This window comes from Erigeron canadensis, unplaced genomic scaffold, assembly GCF_010389155.1.
Source record: "Erigeron canadensis isolate Cc75 unplaced genomic scaffold, C_canadensis_v1 Conyza_canadensis_unscaffolded:108, whole genome shotgun sequence".
Lineage (NCBI taxonomy): Eukaryota > Viridiplantae > Streptophyta > Magnoliopsida > Asterales > Asteraceae > Erigeron > Erigeron canadensis.
In genome coordinates this window covers 53159-70741 of record NW_025215502.1, presented here as the reverse complement: position 1 = coordinate 70741, position 17583 = coordinate 53159, and the positions used below count along the sequence as shown (strand labels likewise).

At 34.4% G+C, this 17583-nt stretch overlaps 1 protein-coding gene across 1 annotated transcript; it reads left to right on the top strand.

The window, feature by feature from the left end:
• The first annotated feature begins 12869 nt into the window (after positions 1 to 12869).
• LOC122584207 (cytochrome P450 93A3-like) lies at positions 12870 to 14925 on the top strand. Its single transcript, XM_043756430.1, has 2 exons — positions 12870 to 13772; positions 14221 to 14925. Exons 1-2 carry the CDS (start codon positions 12870 to 12872, stop codon positions 14845 to 14847), a joined length of 1530 nt encoding a protein of 509 aa, XP_043612365.1. The 3' UTR covers positions 14848 to 14925.
• The last annotated feature ends 2658 nt before the right edge of the window (positions 14926 to 17583 follow it).

Genomic DNA, 17583 nt, shown 5'->3' with positions numbered 1-17583 from the left:
AGCATGAAATTTTAGAAACACCCATATAATTTTTATAATTTATCGATGTACGGTTTTTGAGATAAAAGATATTGAATGAATTAGAGAAATAAAATGATTCATGGAGGAGATGGAAAAATAAGTGGTTGAGATTTGAGAAGAGAGAGAAAAATGAGTTGTTGAGATTCCTTCTAAGGTTATTATGAATAAGTGACAGGGGTATGTTTGGGTTTTCAACTACTTAAAGTTGAAAAATGGAGGGAGTAAATGTTTTATAATGTAGTAGAGATAGAAATAGAGATAGAGAATGAGATGGAGATTTGTACACGTTTTGGAATTATATATATGTATACAATTTTCTTCCATAGCCGTGTTAGAATATGATCACGTAAAATGAACTTATGTCCGGAAAGTATTTAAGCCTACGGGGTCACACCTCAACGTGAATGTAACTATAGATAATTAATATATTAAATGTAATTTATTGATTAATTTGATCACGAAAAACTAACGATGGTCCATTAAAAGAGTTAATAGTTAATGGTACTTAACTAACGGACTTAACGAAGGAGAGTTGGAATTAAGAAACAATTAGGAGGCCCTCTAGAATGTTCCTAGAAGGGCTGGTCGATCAAGGGGTTCCAAAACCTTAAACTTGGTCATCAAGTTTCCTAAACACTATAAATAGAGACCTAATCTAATTGTTTTTGACACACAATTCATTAGGTTTTCTAAAACCCTAAAAATATCTTCTTATCTCTCTCTCTTGGTTCGATCGACTTCAACAAAACAAAGGGTTCCGGGGTTTTTGTTTGGTTCGAATTAAGGAGGTAGCAACAAAGGGTTGTTCGGTTCGTGATCAAGTACTAGCATACATACATTTCAACGTTGTGTGTGCAATCGTAGAGAGGTTTAATTCAAACCTTCTTATAAAGGTTTCTTGCTTTATTCTCTCCAATTAAAGGTACACGTTTTCTATCTTGGTTAATTAATTAACTACATAGATTTTATATTCCGCTGCGTGCTTTATGATTTAATTTGATAATTGTTATATATCCCAACAGTGGTATCACGAGCCTACTATGTATTTTTTTGATTACCAATAAATCAAAACTTGAAGGGGGGTTAGGGTTCTTAATCTTCAAAATTTTCGGCTATACATATATATATATTTAAATTGATTTTATAATTTAATTACATTATTTAAATAAGAAAAAAGGTTTTATTGAATATATATATATATATATGGTTCGAAATTTTCCAGAATATTAAAAAAAAAATTGTTTTTTAGGGTTCCTAATCCAAGTTTTGATTAATTGCATGTTTATGTGATAAATTGCATGTATTTATATGTGTACCTTTATTTTTAATGGTTAAAAAGAAGTAAAAATCATGAATTTTTGATGCAAATCATCCATGATTCTTACTTAGATATATTGATATGAAATCTTGATCATTAGGGTTAATTATACTAGATAATTGGATAATTAATTGTGTGACTATGTGAATTTTTCGTGTAATTTTTCTGCTTTGCGATAGTTTACTAAAAAATTCATATCTTTTAATCCGTAATGAGTTAGAGGTTGTGCTTTGAACTATAGATGCTCAACTGTTAATTAAAGATTTAAGGTTTAATGTTGTAATTAGGTGGAATTGTGAGTTTCAATATAGTGTGTGAACAAGTGTGTTTTAGTGTGTGTTTTGGGGGAATACCGGTTTTAGTGTGTATATTGAGGGAAAGTAAGTATTAATGTATAGAATGATTTTATATATATGAAAGCCTCTCATTACAAATGTGAAGGAAGGGGTTATTTATACATGAAACTAATTAACATTAAAACCCCTTCCACTAATGGAAAATACAATTAAACACCACTAAATTATAAAGCTAACAATCTCCCCCTTGGTGTTGAATTGTAAATGGTGCATCGTCTTCGGTTTTTAAATAAACATGATGAGCCCATTTGTTGAAAATATTCAATGTTGAGTGGATTTTGAAACTTTCTCATTGTCTTCAGTGTCTTGTATCAACCTTGACTTTGAATCTTCTCAACAATCATATACATTTGACGATGACTCTCTAAATCTTGATCTTCTCTTGCAACTTTGAATACTTTTGGAAGCATCTTTGAAATCTTGGTAACTTTTGAGCTTTGACAACTTGAACTTTTGAATGTTGATTTCAACTTGATGTTGCTTGGAGAAGTAACTTGAATCTTTGGGAAACGTGCGGAAGCTTGGTTTTGATTTTGAATTCTTATGATATGCGGAAGCTTGGTTATCATTGAATTCTCTTGGCAGTGCGGAAGCTTGGTTTTAGAATGTGGAAAATTGATTAGACTCTACAATTTCAATTCTAACTTGTCTTTGGATAAACAATTATCTTGGGGCATTTGATTATTTGATCAACTTATTCTTGCTCCCCCTCAAACAAACATTTCTATCTTGGAGAAACTTTATCAAATAAACAAATAATCTTCAATTTCTTGCTCCCCCTCAAACAAACAATCATTTCGGGGCATTTTTTTTTAACAAATCATGAGTTTACTCTTGCTCCCCCTCAAATGAACTATCTCTTCAAGCAATGAAAAAACTTAACTATCCAAGTATTAACAAAAAGACAATCTCAACCTTTTCTCATCATCAAACAATGGTCATTTTTCAAACAAAACTTTATATCATCAAACAAAACCATTACCCTCAATCAATCAAACTCTACATATAACCTTGAAAATCATCTATCTATCGATCATTTACCCATTTCTCCCCCTTATGATGAATATGTGAAACGTGTTCATCATACAATAATGATTGATAGCATAAACGGTATATGGTGTTTGTGTTTTTTGTGTTGGTATGAAGAGAAATGAAATCCGGATACGAATGATCTGTTGACACAACCAAAAATCGAACGGATTAATGGTGTGGCCTAAAAATATGATTACTATTTTTAGGACTTCCCATTATCTTTGATAAATGCACAAAGCTTATCTCTAAATGGTTCGGTCTATGGCTTTACAACCGATAGAGTGCTTTAAAAAATGTAGAACATGGTCAGTGTATAACAACCGTCATAGAAATGTTTTAAATAAGTTTCTAGAATCGTACTTTCGTCATTGGAACGATTAGACAGTTCAATTTATTAAAGTTCTTGATATACTTTAGACTTAATGATACGCTTATATGAAGGTCAATTTGATCTTAAATCTTGAATTAAATGACGAGTTTATGAGTTAATACGATAAAATACTAGAATTCGAGTCGTAAACGTTCAAGTCTATAAAAGATCTAGTCCAAAATGTTCACAAATAGTCCTTGCATTTATTGAGTTCATTTATTATGGGAAAGGTATATATAGAAAATGATGGAAACCCTTGAGAGAGAAACTATTATTCACCTTCTTCTCTACCTTTCTTCTCTCTCTCTCTAAAAACACATAGTGCAGCCTCAAAAACACACACAAAAATCATCTTTTGATTTTGGGTTGTTAAACCAAAATCATTTGTACTTTTAGCATCCTTGTGATAATCAAAACATATTTCTGGAATCAAATCTCAGGTAACAATAACAAATTATGAGTTTTTGATCAAATTAAAAGTGTATTTTTTTCAAGCTTATGTTCTTGATGATTTGGTCCAATTTTTGAATGAAAATCGTGTTAATAGCTATTGGGTTTGAGTCTAAATGTGTTTAGTAACCTTTTTGTGAACAAATTTGGGTCATAACATGTTTTAATCTACAAAACCCATTTTTGAAAAATAAGGGAAAACTTGTTCTTGATGTGCCACACCTTGTTCATATTATAGGTGGTCTTGAAATCGTTAAAAGTGTTAATGGTTAGTGTTATTATGTTATATATGTACTAGTTTTATGTTCTAACGAGTCCCGGAATCGATCTAAATCTTCGTGTTATGTTTGAGCTCTTGTTTCAGCCCGTTTTGTTGTTGGGACGATCTTGGAGGGGACGATCTTGTCCCAAGATCGTCCTAGCAGCCCACTTGGTTCCTAGTTCATGCTCGTTCGATCTTGTGTGGTGTTGTGCTGTTGTGGTACGTTGAATGGGTAACTGATCCTTTGGATTGGTTTAGCTCAAACACTTGTTCGTTCAAACGATCATATGCCTTGTTCTTGTTCTTGGACCCTTAGGACGATCCTGAGCTAGATGTCCTTAGGACGATCTTGAGCTCCCTCATTTTGAAACGATCTTGACACTGGAAAACCTAAGACGATTTTGCACCTTGTTCCCTTAAAACGATCTTGAGTCATGAAAATGAGACGATATTGAACCCTTAGTCACCAAAACGATCTTGCCCTGGAACAGCTAGGACGATCTTGCACCTTGTCCAGAGGGACGATCTTGAGCTTCAAACTCCTAGGACGATCTTGTATCCTGACCTCTAAGACGATCTTCAAACTAATGGAACCCTAGATCAACCTTAAACCCTAAAACGATCTTACACTCACTACTTATTATATCCAAACTTCAATACGATCTTGTTCATCTTAAAAACAACTCGAGCATGTTCCATAACATATCGCACTTGATCATCGATCATCAAACCAGTTCATAACATCGTTATCACTCGATTTAATCATACCAAAGACCACTCCCTCACATTTAAGCTAGTTAATTAATCAATCAAAAACAACGAATGGTGAGCAAACCCTAATTGAATTCTTAAGGCTAAAATTTATTAATAAAGATAAGAAGCAACTAATTTACATTTCAAAGTTTATATGTGTGAAGTCATAAACGTCCAAACCGAGTTCAGTTCGAGTACTTAAAGTTCATCTAAACTCTTTTCGAGTCAAAACGTTCAAAGATCTGCAACGGACCAAATCATCAGTTCATCAAGGTTATTTCAGTGAATAATTAATCACAAGAACTAATACATGTGTTCATCTATGATCAATGACTTGTGATTAGGCTTACATCAAGACGTACTTGGATTCAAATAGATATATCTTACTTATATCTGTGCTCATTCTCTGTGCTTGTAAACTACGCTTGTACCGGATCACTGTGAGTCTTTGTAGCCCCTTTTTCTTTACTTATGTTTTGGGGTGAAAGGAATACTACATATGTTTTTATATATGTCGTAACTGCTTTTACTACTCTATGGCTATCTGACTACTTGTTACATATCAGCCGGTCCTGTTGAGGATTGTGTTTGCTCGCTTATTACATATCAACCGGTCCTGTTGAGGATTGTGTGTGCTCGCGTATACATATTAGCCGGTCCTGTTGAGGATTGTTTGTGCTCGTTTTGTACATACTTGCCGGTCATGTTGATGACTATGTGTGCACGATTATATACAAACACTTACTTATGTGCAAGTTGGTCTCTAGCCACATTATACTACTTTACTCTCGGATTCTATTGACGACATAAAATGTTTTATACATCTTGTTTATGAACTCAACCGTACGAACTCACCAACCTTTGTGTTGACACATTTAAGTATTCCTTTCAGGTATTCAAGCGAATCGTGGCTAGGATTGGTAGCATGGGACTCTTAGCAGACCGCAGGCTAGGTTTTGAAGTTTGCATGCTCTTGTTTATGCTAGATGGCAATATGCCTAACCTTTTCCCCTGCGTGGGAACTTATCTCATCTCTATTTGAATGCTTGACTTAACTTGTGTGTGATGACTACTATTATGCTTGTTTGGTTATGAAATTGACTATTTATGCTTAAGGTATGCACTCATTTAGTATTCCTATGTAACATCCATGCGCGCGTGTGCTTTATCTTACATCCCGAGTTTTCCGCCGCTGTCAGGGTGTTACAGATTGGTATCAGAGCCGTGGTTATAGTGAATTAGGTGGTTTTGCCTAGACTATAACTTAAGAACCGCACGTAGCATGCATGATAGGAATTATGTGTGCATTCAATCTCTATGGATCTTATCTATATCTGCGATATTCATGCTATTGTATTCATTCATGCGCAGACCTTAGAACCATGCTACCTTGCCACATACACTCATGCTATTGGTATTCGAACTACGAGATGTGATTAAATTTAAATAATAATAATAAGTTAGCGAAATGATGTGTTGTTAGCAAGGAAGTACGACGATATATCATCACAGAAAAGCCTGATCAACTTTTCGCGTGTGGTATATTTTCTATGGACTTGATGACAACATGGATCGTGCCTAAGATGGTTAGAGTGTGGTAGCAACTCTGGCATGTTCAATAGGTGTTGGTCGGGTGGAGGGTTAGCCGCTGGTACACCCTGTATACATACCTTTGCCAATACCTAGGGAGCATATCAGTACCGTGAACCGATCTCGCATTAGATGTACTAGAGGTGTGGAGGGTTAGCCGCAGGTACACCCTGTATACATACACTGCTAGTGCAACGGATGTAGGTGTTAGATCCGGACCACATTCTGGCTGTCAAAAGTTAATTGGATTTAAAAAAAAACTTAATTAAATTTAAGTTGAAATGGTTATATTATTCATCTTGCGAACTATCCTTCATGAATTGAATATCTTATTGTAATGTTACTTTTACTGCATGATTGATATTGATGACAATGCTCACCTTCAGATGTAATACTTGATTTCTTGAGCTACATGCGATAATGAAAATATAAGTGTATAGAATTCTAGAAAACTAACACGAGTGTGGTGGAGAGTGCGTAGATAACGTCACGAACGACTATTTCCTCATTCTAACGCCGATCCCATCTTTTCCTGATATAGGAAAATGGTGCGAACAAGAGCCAACCCGAATGTCGAAGCTCGAGATAATGGTGTTGGTCGTGGTAACCCTGGAGGTGGTCGTGGCAACCCGAGAGGAGGTCGTGGAGGTCATCAAGGAAGAGGTCGTGGTAGAGGTCGTGGTGGCCATGGTGATGGCATGGGTCACGTTGAGAACCCTGATTTGGCCACTATCATTGCTGAACAGTTAGCGGCTTCAATGCCTACTATTATCGAACAAGTGACTGCCACAATGGGTGCTGTTCTGAATCAGTACTGAAGAGCACCTGAAGTTGAAGCTGAACCAGTAAGAGTTGCACCGCAACAAGTGAATCAAGAACCAGAAATTTTTGACCCCGAAGTGGAGTTTGTTGAGGAAGGTGTGTTTGTGGACCCTGGACCCAGAAGGTTTCCCAGGAATGATGAGTATGCTGTGGAGAGAAGAGGTTGCAGTTACACCGAGTTTAAGAAATGTGGTCCACCGGATTATAATAGAAGAGGAGGGGCAGGCGTGTTTATGAAGTGGTTGGAGAAATTGGAAGCAGTCATGGACATAAGTGAATGTCCATCTCATCAGAGAGTAAGATTCACTGGAGGTTCATTCACCGATGATGCACTGTCATGGTGGAACACTTTGCTAGGAGCCCGTGGAAGAACTGCTACTTTGGAAACACCATGGGATCAGTTTAAGGAGATGACGAAGAACCGGTTTTGTCCACTGATTGAGATGCAGAAGATTGAACAAGAGTTTTGGCACCACACCATGGTGGGATCTGGTCATGCAGAGTATACCGGCAAGTTTCAAGAGTTGGCTAGATTGGTACCTCATTTGGTGACTTCTGAGTCGAAACTGATTGAGAGATACATCTATGGCCTCATTCCTCAGATTCGTAACACTATGACTGGCATTCCTCCCTACTCCATTGAAGAAGCTATTCGAAGAACCAGTGCAATGACTGATGACTTGGTCAGAGCTGGAACATTGTCTAGGTCTGCAGAGAAGAAGAGAGACTGTGGTGAACCCAGTAAGAGAAGGGATTTCAGGACAGGCAAAAGAGTCAGGGTTGGAAAGGTGTTTGCAGCAGTTGAGCCGGGGCAGAGAGCATATGTCAGTCAAGCTCCTCAGTGTGCTACTTGTACTTATCATCATTCAACAACAGTGCCATGTCGATTTTGTCAGAACTGTCAGAAATTTGGGCACTTAGCTAAAGATTGCAGAACAACTAGAATCCTAGTAGCACCACTGAATGTCACTCCAAGAAACTTCAGAAATCCTCCAGCTAATCAGAGAGCCTGTTATGAGTGTGGCAGCACTGAGCACTACCGCAATGCTTGCCCAAGAGTTGTTAGACGACCCGCCCCAGCCGCAGCCAATCAGAATCCTCTACAATTAAACTAGGTCGAATTCTGAATCGGACCATAAACAGGTTTAAACAGGTCGTGAAGCTACTGGAATTTCCAGTGAGCAACTATGCGCTTATGCGGTTAGATGCACTAGACCCGATGTGGCGTTCGCGCAAAACATCGTAAGCCGATATCAACAGAATCCTGGTGAAAGCCATTGGATTGCTGTTAAAAATATTCTGAAGTACCTACGAGCTACTAAAGATATATTTTTGGTGTATGGAGGAAATCCAGATTTAGAGCTCAAAGTGACTGGATACTGTGATGCTGGATTTCAAACTAATAAAGATGACACGAAGTCTCAATCAGGATTCGTCTTCGTTCTTAACAAAGGAGCTGTGGACTGGAAAAGCAAGAAGCAAACCACAGTTGCCATGTCTGCAACAGAGTCTGAGTACACTGTCGCCTCAGAAGCCGCGATGGAAGCAGTCTGGATAAGGAAGTTCATTAGCGGGCTAAACGTGATCCCCTTAAATGACTTACCCGCTGATTTGTACTGTGATAATACTGGTGCGTTAATCATTGCCAACGAACCCGAAGTTTAGAAAGGTGCCAGACATTATGCTAGACGATATCACTATGTTCGTGAGCAGATTGAACTAGGGGAGATCAATTTATTCAAAGTTCACATAGATTTTAACTTAGCTGGTCCTTTCACAAAAGCTTTGTCTAGGCCCAAGCTTGAAAGGCATACCGAGGGCATAGGACTTAAATTAGCTAGTTATTTCATGTAAATCTGTTGTTTCGGTATTTGGATAAGGGATGTTAAACAATTTATATTTTCCATAATAAAATAAAGTACTTGATATGTTTGATTTCATTCAATATTAAATTGTGTCATATATTTGCATGTTTAATCCTTCAATATTTTATTAAATATTAAATATTTTTTTAAATATTTTAAATCGTCCATTATCGATTAATTATATGGGAATATAATTAAACTAAGACAAATCTGAGTGATTGGTTATATTCTTGGAATATATAATGGATGGTCCCACCAAACTCACATGATATCCATAGTTGATACATATCGGACTACCCCACTAACGAATTATCACTTTATGGATCGACGTCATCAAGTGAAATTCGTAAATGGTTACTTTTATTGATCATTTGACTTGAGATGCAAGTAGGTCAACATGTATGAATCGCACTTACTAGATGTAGTTCTAACTCACCTGAATAAGGGGGTACATAAAGGGCTATTTTCAGAAAGTGTCGTGAAGTATGATGACTGACACGTGTAGTCAATACAAGATTTGTTCCTTCAATTTAAAAGTTGAAGCATGATACCATTGGCGCCCTCATTTGATAATTAAGATGTTTGCATGGCCGTGCCCAAATAAATCCATATGGTTCTCGATTATATTTGGTAATCATTAATTAGTTATTGAATGAGAAACATAATCGTTAAATTATGAAATGACCATGATCCATATTCATATTTAACAAGGTATCTGAACAAAGGGATAATAAATGCCTTAACCGTTTAAATATACTTTAAGAAACTATACTTAAATTTTTTCGGGAGCATTGGGGTGTTGCTAGACGCTAACCAATGTTATTACCTTCATTCATTACGAGCTCAAGTGGGAACTGTTAAAATATGATCACGTAAAATGAACGTATGTCCGGAAAGTATTTAAGCCTACGGGGTCACACCTCAACGTGAATGTGACTATAATTAATTAATATATTAAATGTAATTTATTGATTAATTTGATCACGAAAAACTAATGATGGTCCGTTAAAAGAGTTAATAGTTAACGGTACTTAACTAACGGACTTAACGAAGGAGAGTTAGAATTAGGAAACAATTAGGAGGCCCTCTAGAATTTTCCTAGAGGGGCCGGTCGATCAAGGGGTTCCAAAACCCTAAACTTGGTTATCAAGTTTCCTAAACACTATAAATAGAGACCTAATCTAATTGTTTTTGACACACAATTCATTAGGTTTTCTAAAACCCTAAAAATCTCTTCTTTTCTCTCTCTCTCTCTCTTGGTTCGATCGACTTCAACAAAACAAAGGGTTCCGGGGTTTTTGTTTGGTTCGAATTAAGGAGGTAGCAACAAAGGGTTGTTCGGTTCGTGATCAAGTACTAGCATACATACATTCCAAGATTGTATGTGCAATCGTAGAGAGGTTTAATTCAAACCTTCTTATAAAGGTTTCTTGCTTTATTCTCTCCAAATTAAGGTGCACATTTTCTATCTTGGTTAATTAATTAACTACATAGATTTTATATTTCGCTGCGTGTTTTGTGATTTAATTTGATAATCGTTATATATCCCAACAAGCCGTTGATCTATCTATGTTGAGTTTGGTACATTTTGGGTAGAAGGATTTGATCCATATCCTGCTCTTTTTAGTAATAAATTTTTTTAAATCGTTAACAAAATACCCTGTGGCAACACGCGAGTTACGCATCTCGTTAGATATGAAATTAGAAAACACAAATCAAACATATAATCAAAACAAACTTCTCTTATACCTTAAAAAAAAACAAAATCAAAACTAAAGGTTCAAAAAAAAAAAAAAAAACCGTTAATTCTTTTATAATAAATAGAGTTAATTACTTAAATGATACCTAACATTTGCGAGATATTGCTGGTTTGATACATTTTCCTTTCGAAATTACGCGGATCATACCTAACATTTTCAAAACTCTACTCGGACCATACTAGAACCAAACACCGTTTAATGGCCGTTAAACCCCCCCCCCCTCCCACTCCCACGTGAGGGGTAAAGATGTAATATCTCGTTTATTAATTACTTAAATGGTACCTAACATTTGTACGATATTGCTGGTTTCATACCTAATGTTTCTTGATTACTTAAATGGTACCTAATGTTTAGAATAATTTTTTTATTTCTTTTTGTATTTTATTATTTTGAAAGGTGAATTTCGCTTTAAGCCAATATCTTAAAAACCGGTATTTTAGTTATACTGGTACGAAAAGTTTTTTGGTATTATCGGTATTACTGGAAATACCAGCCAGTACGACTATTTTTAGTTTGTTTTATTTTTCTTTATAAAAATTCTCCAAAACTTGTTATAATTTAACAAAAATAGTCAAAATGCACTTATAATCCACTAAAAAATAATACCAAATAGGTATTTCATAACAAAATATAAGTTTTAAAGGTCACAAATAACCTATAATAGCAATAAAGTATCATAAGAATAATTTTTAAAAAATTTCAAATTTTCTTTTTTCAAAATATCAGAAATACCGCAATGGTTCTACAAGAAAATACCAGGATTACTAGAAATATCGGCCGATATTTTCCAGTATTTAAAACATTACTTTAAGCTTCGTGTCACGGTAAATATCGACCGGTATTTCTGATATTCTTGCTATTTTCTGATATTACTGTTGCGGTATTTCTGATATTTTCAAAAAAGAAAATTTGAAATTTTTTTAAAGTTATTTTTATGATACTTTATTGATATTTTTGGTTTTTTGTGAACTTTAAAACTTATATTTTGTTATGAAATATCTACTTGATATTATCTTTTAGTGGATTGTAAGTGCATTTTAACTATTTCCGTTAAATTGTAACAAGTTTTGGAGATTTGTATAAAAAAAAAATTAATAATAGTCGTACCGGCTGATATTTTCGGTAATACCGATAATACCGGAAATTTTTCCATACCGGTATGACTAAAATACCGGTTTTACAAACATTGCCTTAAAGCGAAATTCACCTTTCAAAATAAAATTCTTTTAAAAAAAAAGTAATAACTAAACATTAGGTACCATTTAAGTAATTAAGAAACATTAGGTATGAAATCAACAATATCGTGCAAACATTAGGTACCATTTAAGTAATTAAGAAATGCGATATTACATGTTTACCCCTCACGTGCAAGTCACGTGTGTGTGTGGGGGGGTGTTAATGGCCATTAAACGGCGTTTGGTTCCAGTATGGTCCGAGTGAAGTTTTGGAAACATTAGGTATGATCCGCGTAATTTTGAAAGGAAAGGTATCAAACCATCAATATCGCACAAACTTTAGATACCATTTAAGAAGTTAACTCTAATAAATATCATAACACAAATACTAATTATGATCAAATCGAAGTCGACCCTACTTTTAAAATAAGTAAAACCCATCATTTTTGTCCAAATATTTAGGGATTGTTTTATTGGAGTGTGGGTTTCTACATATTTGGTAGAAAACGTATTATCCTTTCCATTACCTACTATAATTAAGGAGTAGAATGTGAATAGTACTTTTTTATCTTTACATGTAGTTTTAATATAAATAATAGAATTAGCAATTATAACAACAAAAGTGGATTTTGTAAAGTGGATTTTGTAAAGTGGTTAGTCTCTATGGCTTAGGGGTGGAGGTTATGGATTTTGTAAAGTGGATTTACTATTATTTTTTTGTTCTTTTTTTTAAAAAATTTGTTGCATTGTATTTCTTTTGTACTCTTTTTGAAACATTTCATTTTTATACCTTTTTCACATGTAACATTTGTTTTTTTTATATAACTTATTCATTTAGTTTTCATATTTCTCTTTGTTTTTTTGGTTCTCTTTTTTATTTTTTGGTTGAGTATATTCCTTTTGTAATTTTTTAAAATTGCGTTTCAATATTTTTTGTCTCCCATAAATTTGTGGTTTTTTTAACCCCACCCATAAACGCAAACGTTTTCAAAAACTTACGCCGCCCATTGGGCGGAATGAAATTCGTAGTTGACAATAAGAGGTTTGATGATTTGTACAAAGTGTTATATATGTGTTTTTGTGCATTACTTAATCATGGCTGGCTTAGAAGCTTACTTTCTTTTCTTTCTTACAAGCCTCATATCCACCCTGTTACTCTTTGTGTTTTTGAAATCCACTTGTGCTAAATCTCTACACATTATGCCTACCCCGTTTGCCCTTCCAATCATTGGACATCTTCACCTACTGCTACTATCTCCCATCCCACATCAAGCTTTTCACAAGCTTTCGACTCGTTATGGGCCCATATTTAGTCTTTTTTTGGGCTCGAAACCTGGTATTGTTGTTAGTTCACCGGAAATGGCAAAAGAATTCCTTAAAACACATGAGCATGTGTCTTTAGATAGAGCCGCAAACTCAATAGTGGATTACATAACTTATGGATCAAAAGACCTTGTGTTTGCTCCTTATGGGCGATACTGGAAGTTCATGAAAAAGATAGTTATGTCGAATCTCCTAAATGGAAAAACACTTGACATGCTTAGTTCAGTTAGGTATGAAGAGATTAATGGCTTTATAAATTTAATATCGAAAAAGGCCAAAATTGGGAAGGCTATGGATCTTGAGAAGGAGCTAATGAAGTTGACTAACAATGTGATATCAAGAATGCTTATGGGTGAAAGATGTATAGATGATAACGAGGAAAGTGCAGATGATATGATGAGCTTGGTTGCTGATATGGTTCAGGCATCGGGTACGTTTAACCTTCCAGATTACATATGGTTGTTTAAGGGTATAGACTTGCAGGGATTAGGGAAACAGGTGAAAAAGCTTCGTGCAAGATTTGATGTAATGATAGAAAGGATCATAAAAGAGCATGAAGAGGCAAGAAAGCATGGTGGAGAAATGAAAGACTTGCTCCACATTCTACTCCATATAGAACAAGATGAGAGCATGGAAATCAATTTGAGCAGAGAAAACATCAAAGCATTCTTCTTGGTAACATTAATTGAATTATATTTTTGCAAACTCATTATTTAACGATGAAGGTAACATTAAAAGAGCTCTTTGTCGGTTTTGCCTTTCTATAGTTCTCGGGTTCAACTCCGGGTATTAATATTTAATTACTAACTTGGGGAAAACATATTAATTAACTACTAATATTTGCTACTTGAAAAATAAACTATTTTGTCGCGGAATTGCATATGGTTATTCTAAGAGGTCGGATAGAAGTAATATAAAGTTTCATCATCTGATTACTTTTTGACCAAATACAGTTTTGGTATTTTGGAAATGACTTTGAGAGCGAATTACTCAAATTGAACTATCTAGGTATTTAACAAGCTATGTTTTGCGTTAGTTGAATTTTTGATACCTAATCATTCAAAATGTACAATTACTTTCAAAAGGCTCGCGCCCTTAACAAAATTACGATCTTTTATTTTAGGACCTCTTTCTTGCTGCAACAGACACTACAGCAGGTACCATGGAATGGTGTTTATCACAACTAATCAATCACCCAAAAATCATGAACAAGGCACTTGAAGAAATCAATCAAGTAGTTGGTAAAAAAAGACTTTTGCAAGAATCAGATATACCAAACCTTCCATACCTCCAAGCAATCGTGAAGGAAACATTCCGTCTCCATCCAGCTCTACCAGTTTTAGCAAGACAATCAACGGAAGATTTCATGGTAGCTGGTTACTATATCCCAGCAAAAACTCTCATATTTATCAATTTGTGGGCCCTTGGTAGAGACCCAAATCATTGGGAAAACCCAAATGAATTTTGTCCGGAAAGATTCCAAGAAAAAGATAACGAGTTTGATGTGAGAGGGCAACACTTTCAAATGTTACCATTTGGTAGTGGGAGGAGGTTGTGCCCCGGGATATCACTTGCACAAATTATGATACACACAACTCTTGGCGCCATGATTCAGTGCTTTGACTGGAAGGCCGGGAAAGATGGAAATCTACCTAGTGTTGACATGGAGGAGGGTTTTGGGCTCACACTTACTAGAGCTAACCATTTGGTATGTGTCCCGGTGGCTCGTATTGATCCTATCCCAATTTAAATGTAACATGCCATGCATTTACTATCCCAAATTTCTATCCACTGAACCTCATATTAGAATGTTCGCAAGTAAAATAAAAGAAACTCTATCCATTTCATGTCTTAAATACAATCAATTATACTATCTGATTTTTGCAGTTTATACAAGCACTTAAAAAATAATGGTAATGTCATATCAAAGTTTGTAAAAGTAGGGATTATGATTAACAAGAGGAACATTTTCTGGTTTTTTGTTCTTTGGTCTATAACGTTATTTTACTGATAGGAGTGTCATTAAAGAAAAACTGAATACGGATTCTTGCTATATCGGGAGATACATTGCATATAGACCCAATTACTAATTGACACCAAAAATTTTTGCAAGGCAGGGATATAAGCTACAAGGGCACCACATTAATACAATCTTTATATCTCTTAAAACCAAATATAATAAAGAATTGCAACCATAGAACCATCCAACATTCCAACCCTTGATGAAATTGTGCAAGAACTAGACCTCAAAGATGATTGAAAACAACTTATGTTAGACCTCTGGCTGTCGAATCAAAGGTTTAGATGGAAAGATTATTTTTAAATCTTGACCCTTAATTTAACTTATGCTAGACCTCTCGCTATTGAATCATATTTGAATTTTGACCTTTAATTATATTTGGATGATTTCGACCATTAAATTAAGTTAAGGGTCAAGATTTAAAAATCATCTATATTATATAAATGAAAACTTTGATTAAAATAAATATTGACCCTTAATTTAATTTAATGGACAAATTTTTTCAACTTTATCTTTTAAATTGCTTTTAAATTTAGAAAATCTTAAACCTTTATTGAATGCTTAGGATGCAAACTAAAAGTTTTAAAATACCTCATAATAATCCATCCTTCCAAATGTAAAAGCATGACTTGAAGCTAACTAGATATCTTCAAGATGAAATATTACTAATGAGTCACCAATCTACTAATTAACATATGATATTGATATGGATGAATGTTGTAAATCTTTTATTCGTTTTTAGCACACATCTATAATCTATAATCCAATCTATAATCCCTTATAAAGCAAAGTGGATCAAGATTTTAAAAAATTAAGCATTTTTTCATTATTCCCAAATACCCTTAATTACTTCTTTTTTTAAATACTTTTCACATTTTTTTATCTCTTTTTTCTAATTCTAACTATGTATATATCTATCCCTAAAACATATCTTAAATCCTAGCCCTAAAACCTACCTCCTACTAGAGCCTATGTCCTCTCTCGCTAGCTCTGACACCACCACTACCAAACCGTGCTCATTAACACCATCTCTGCCGTATAGCGCAGATATATATCTAGCATGGTTATGGTTATATGGATATTCTTTTTTGCCATTCATAATAGGGATTATGGTACCAGAGTGTAACCAACTATGACTCAATGGTTATGTAATGTACTGACCTTTCAAAATGGCTATCTGATGTAAGTACCTTCCATTTTTGTTCTTTTAATGTATCCTACCAGTTAATATCCTATTTATAACCGGCATTGCCACGTTGGACGTAAAACAAAATAGGGATTAAGGCACCAGAATGTAACCAACTATGATCGAATAGTTATGTAATATAGTGACCTACGAAAGTGTTAAATTGTAAGAACCTCTCTATTTTGTTCATTCGATGTATGCTACCGGGTTACTCCGGCGACTTTACACTCCGGTCATCTTTTTCCGCTAATTTCTGGCACTTTCTTCAGTAACAACAATTTCATTTCATTTCTTCTGCATTCAAAAATAAACAAATTTTATTGATTTTCAAAAATAGAAGGTATTTACATAATATAATCAATTTAAAAGGTCACTACATCAGTTCTAAACAACTGCTCAAGCAAAGATAAAATATTGATTTTCAAAATTATATTATGTATATATTGCCGGTAGAGCAGAGAGAAAAAAATAAAGCTATCTTTTGATCTTAACCACTTAAATTAAAAGTCAAATCAATCTTAACCTTGAAAACTAAAAGTCAACTTTGACTATTTAAACATGGTAACTCTTTGAACACTATTAGGAATGCTAAGATAACTAACACTTTTACTAATTTTTGTTTACTAACTCACGTGGAGTCTTATGTGGCTCATCCACCTCATTTGCTTAAATAATATTAACCTAGGTTAAATAACTTCGCCCTAATTTATCTATAATTTATCTTCCAAAAGTATATAGTAATAAGATAAGATACTATAAATGTTCTAGCAGTATACAATCTCAACATTGATTACAAATTTTAAACTGAACGCCTCTAAACTTAAATGTCAATAAAAATGGATGAACAATATATAAAGTACAAAAAACAAGTTTAGAATTAAGTGATCAAAAACTAATTATAAGTATAAAACTTTAACAATTTCATGAATATAAACACTCAACAACTCACAGACATGGCCGGTCTTAAGGGTGAACAAAGTGGGCGACGGGCCGAGGCCCTTTCTTTAGGGGGCCCGATTTTTTTTATTGTTATATTTATATAGGTTTTAAGTAGAATAAAACAAGGATTAAAGTAAAACAGTAAAACAATATGTTTCTCTTCACTTAAATCACCGTGGATAATGAAAATCACCGTGCATCAATTGCTTCATGAATCTTCTAACATCAATTTAATCATGATCAAAAGGTCAAGATCTTGTCTATTTGTTTTACTTTAATACTTGTTTTACAATACATAACCCCTATATATAATATAAAATTAAAATTTTTACCGTCTTATA

Coding starts and splice junctions, on each gene's coding strand:
- LOC122584207 (XM_043756430.1), top strand. CDS start 12,870: ATGGCTGGCTTAGAAGCTTACTTTCTTTTCTTTCTTACAAGCCTCATA. Junction 13,773..14,220: donor ACATCAAAGCATTCTTCTTG/GTAACATTAATT, acceptor CTTTTATTTTAG/GACCTCTTTCTTGCTGCAAC.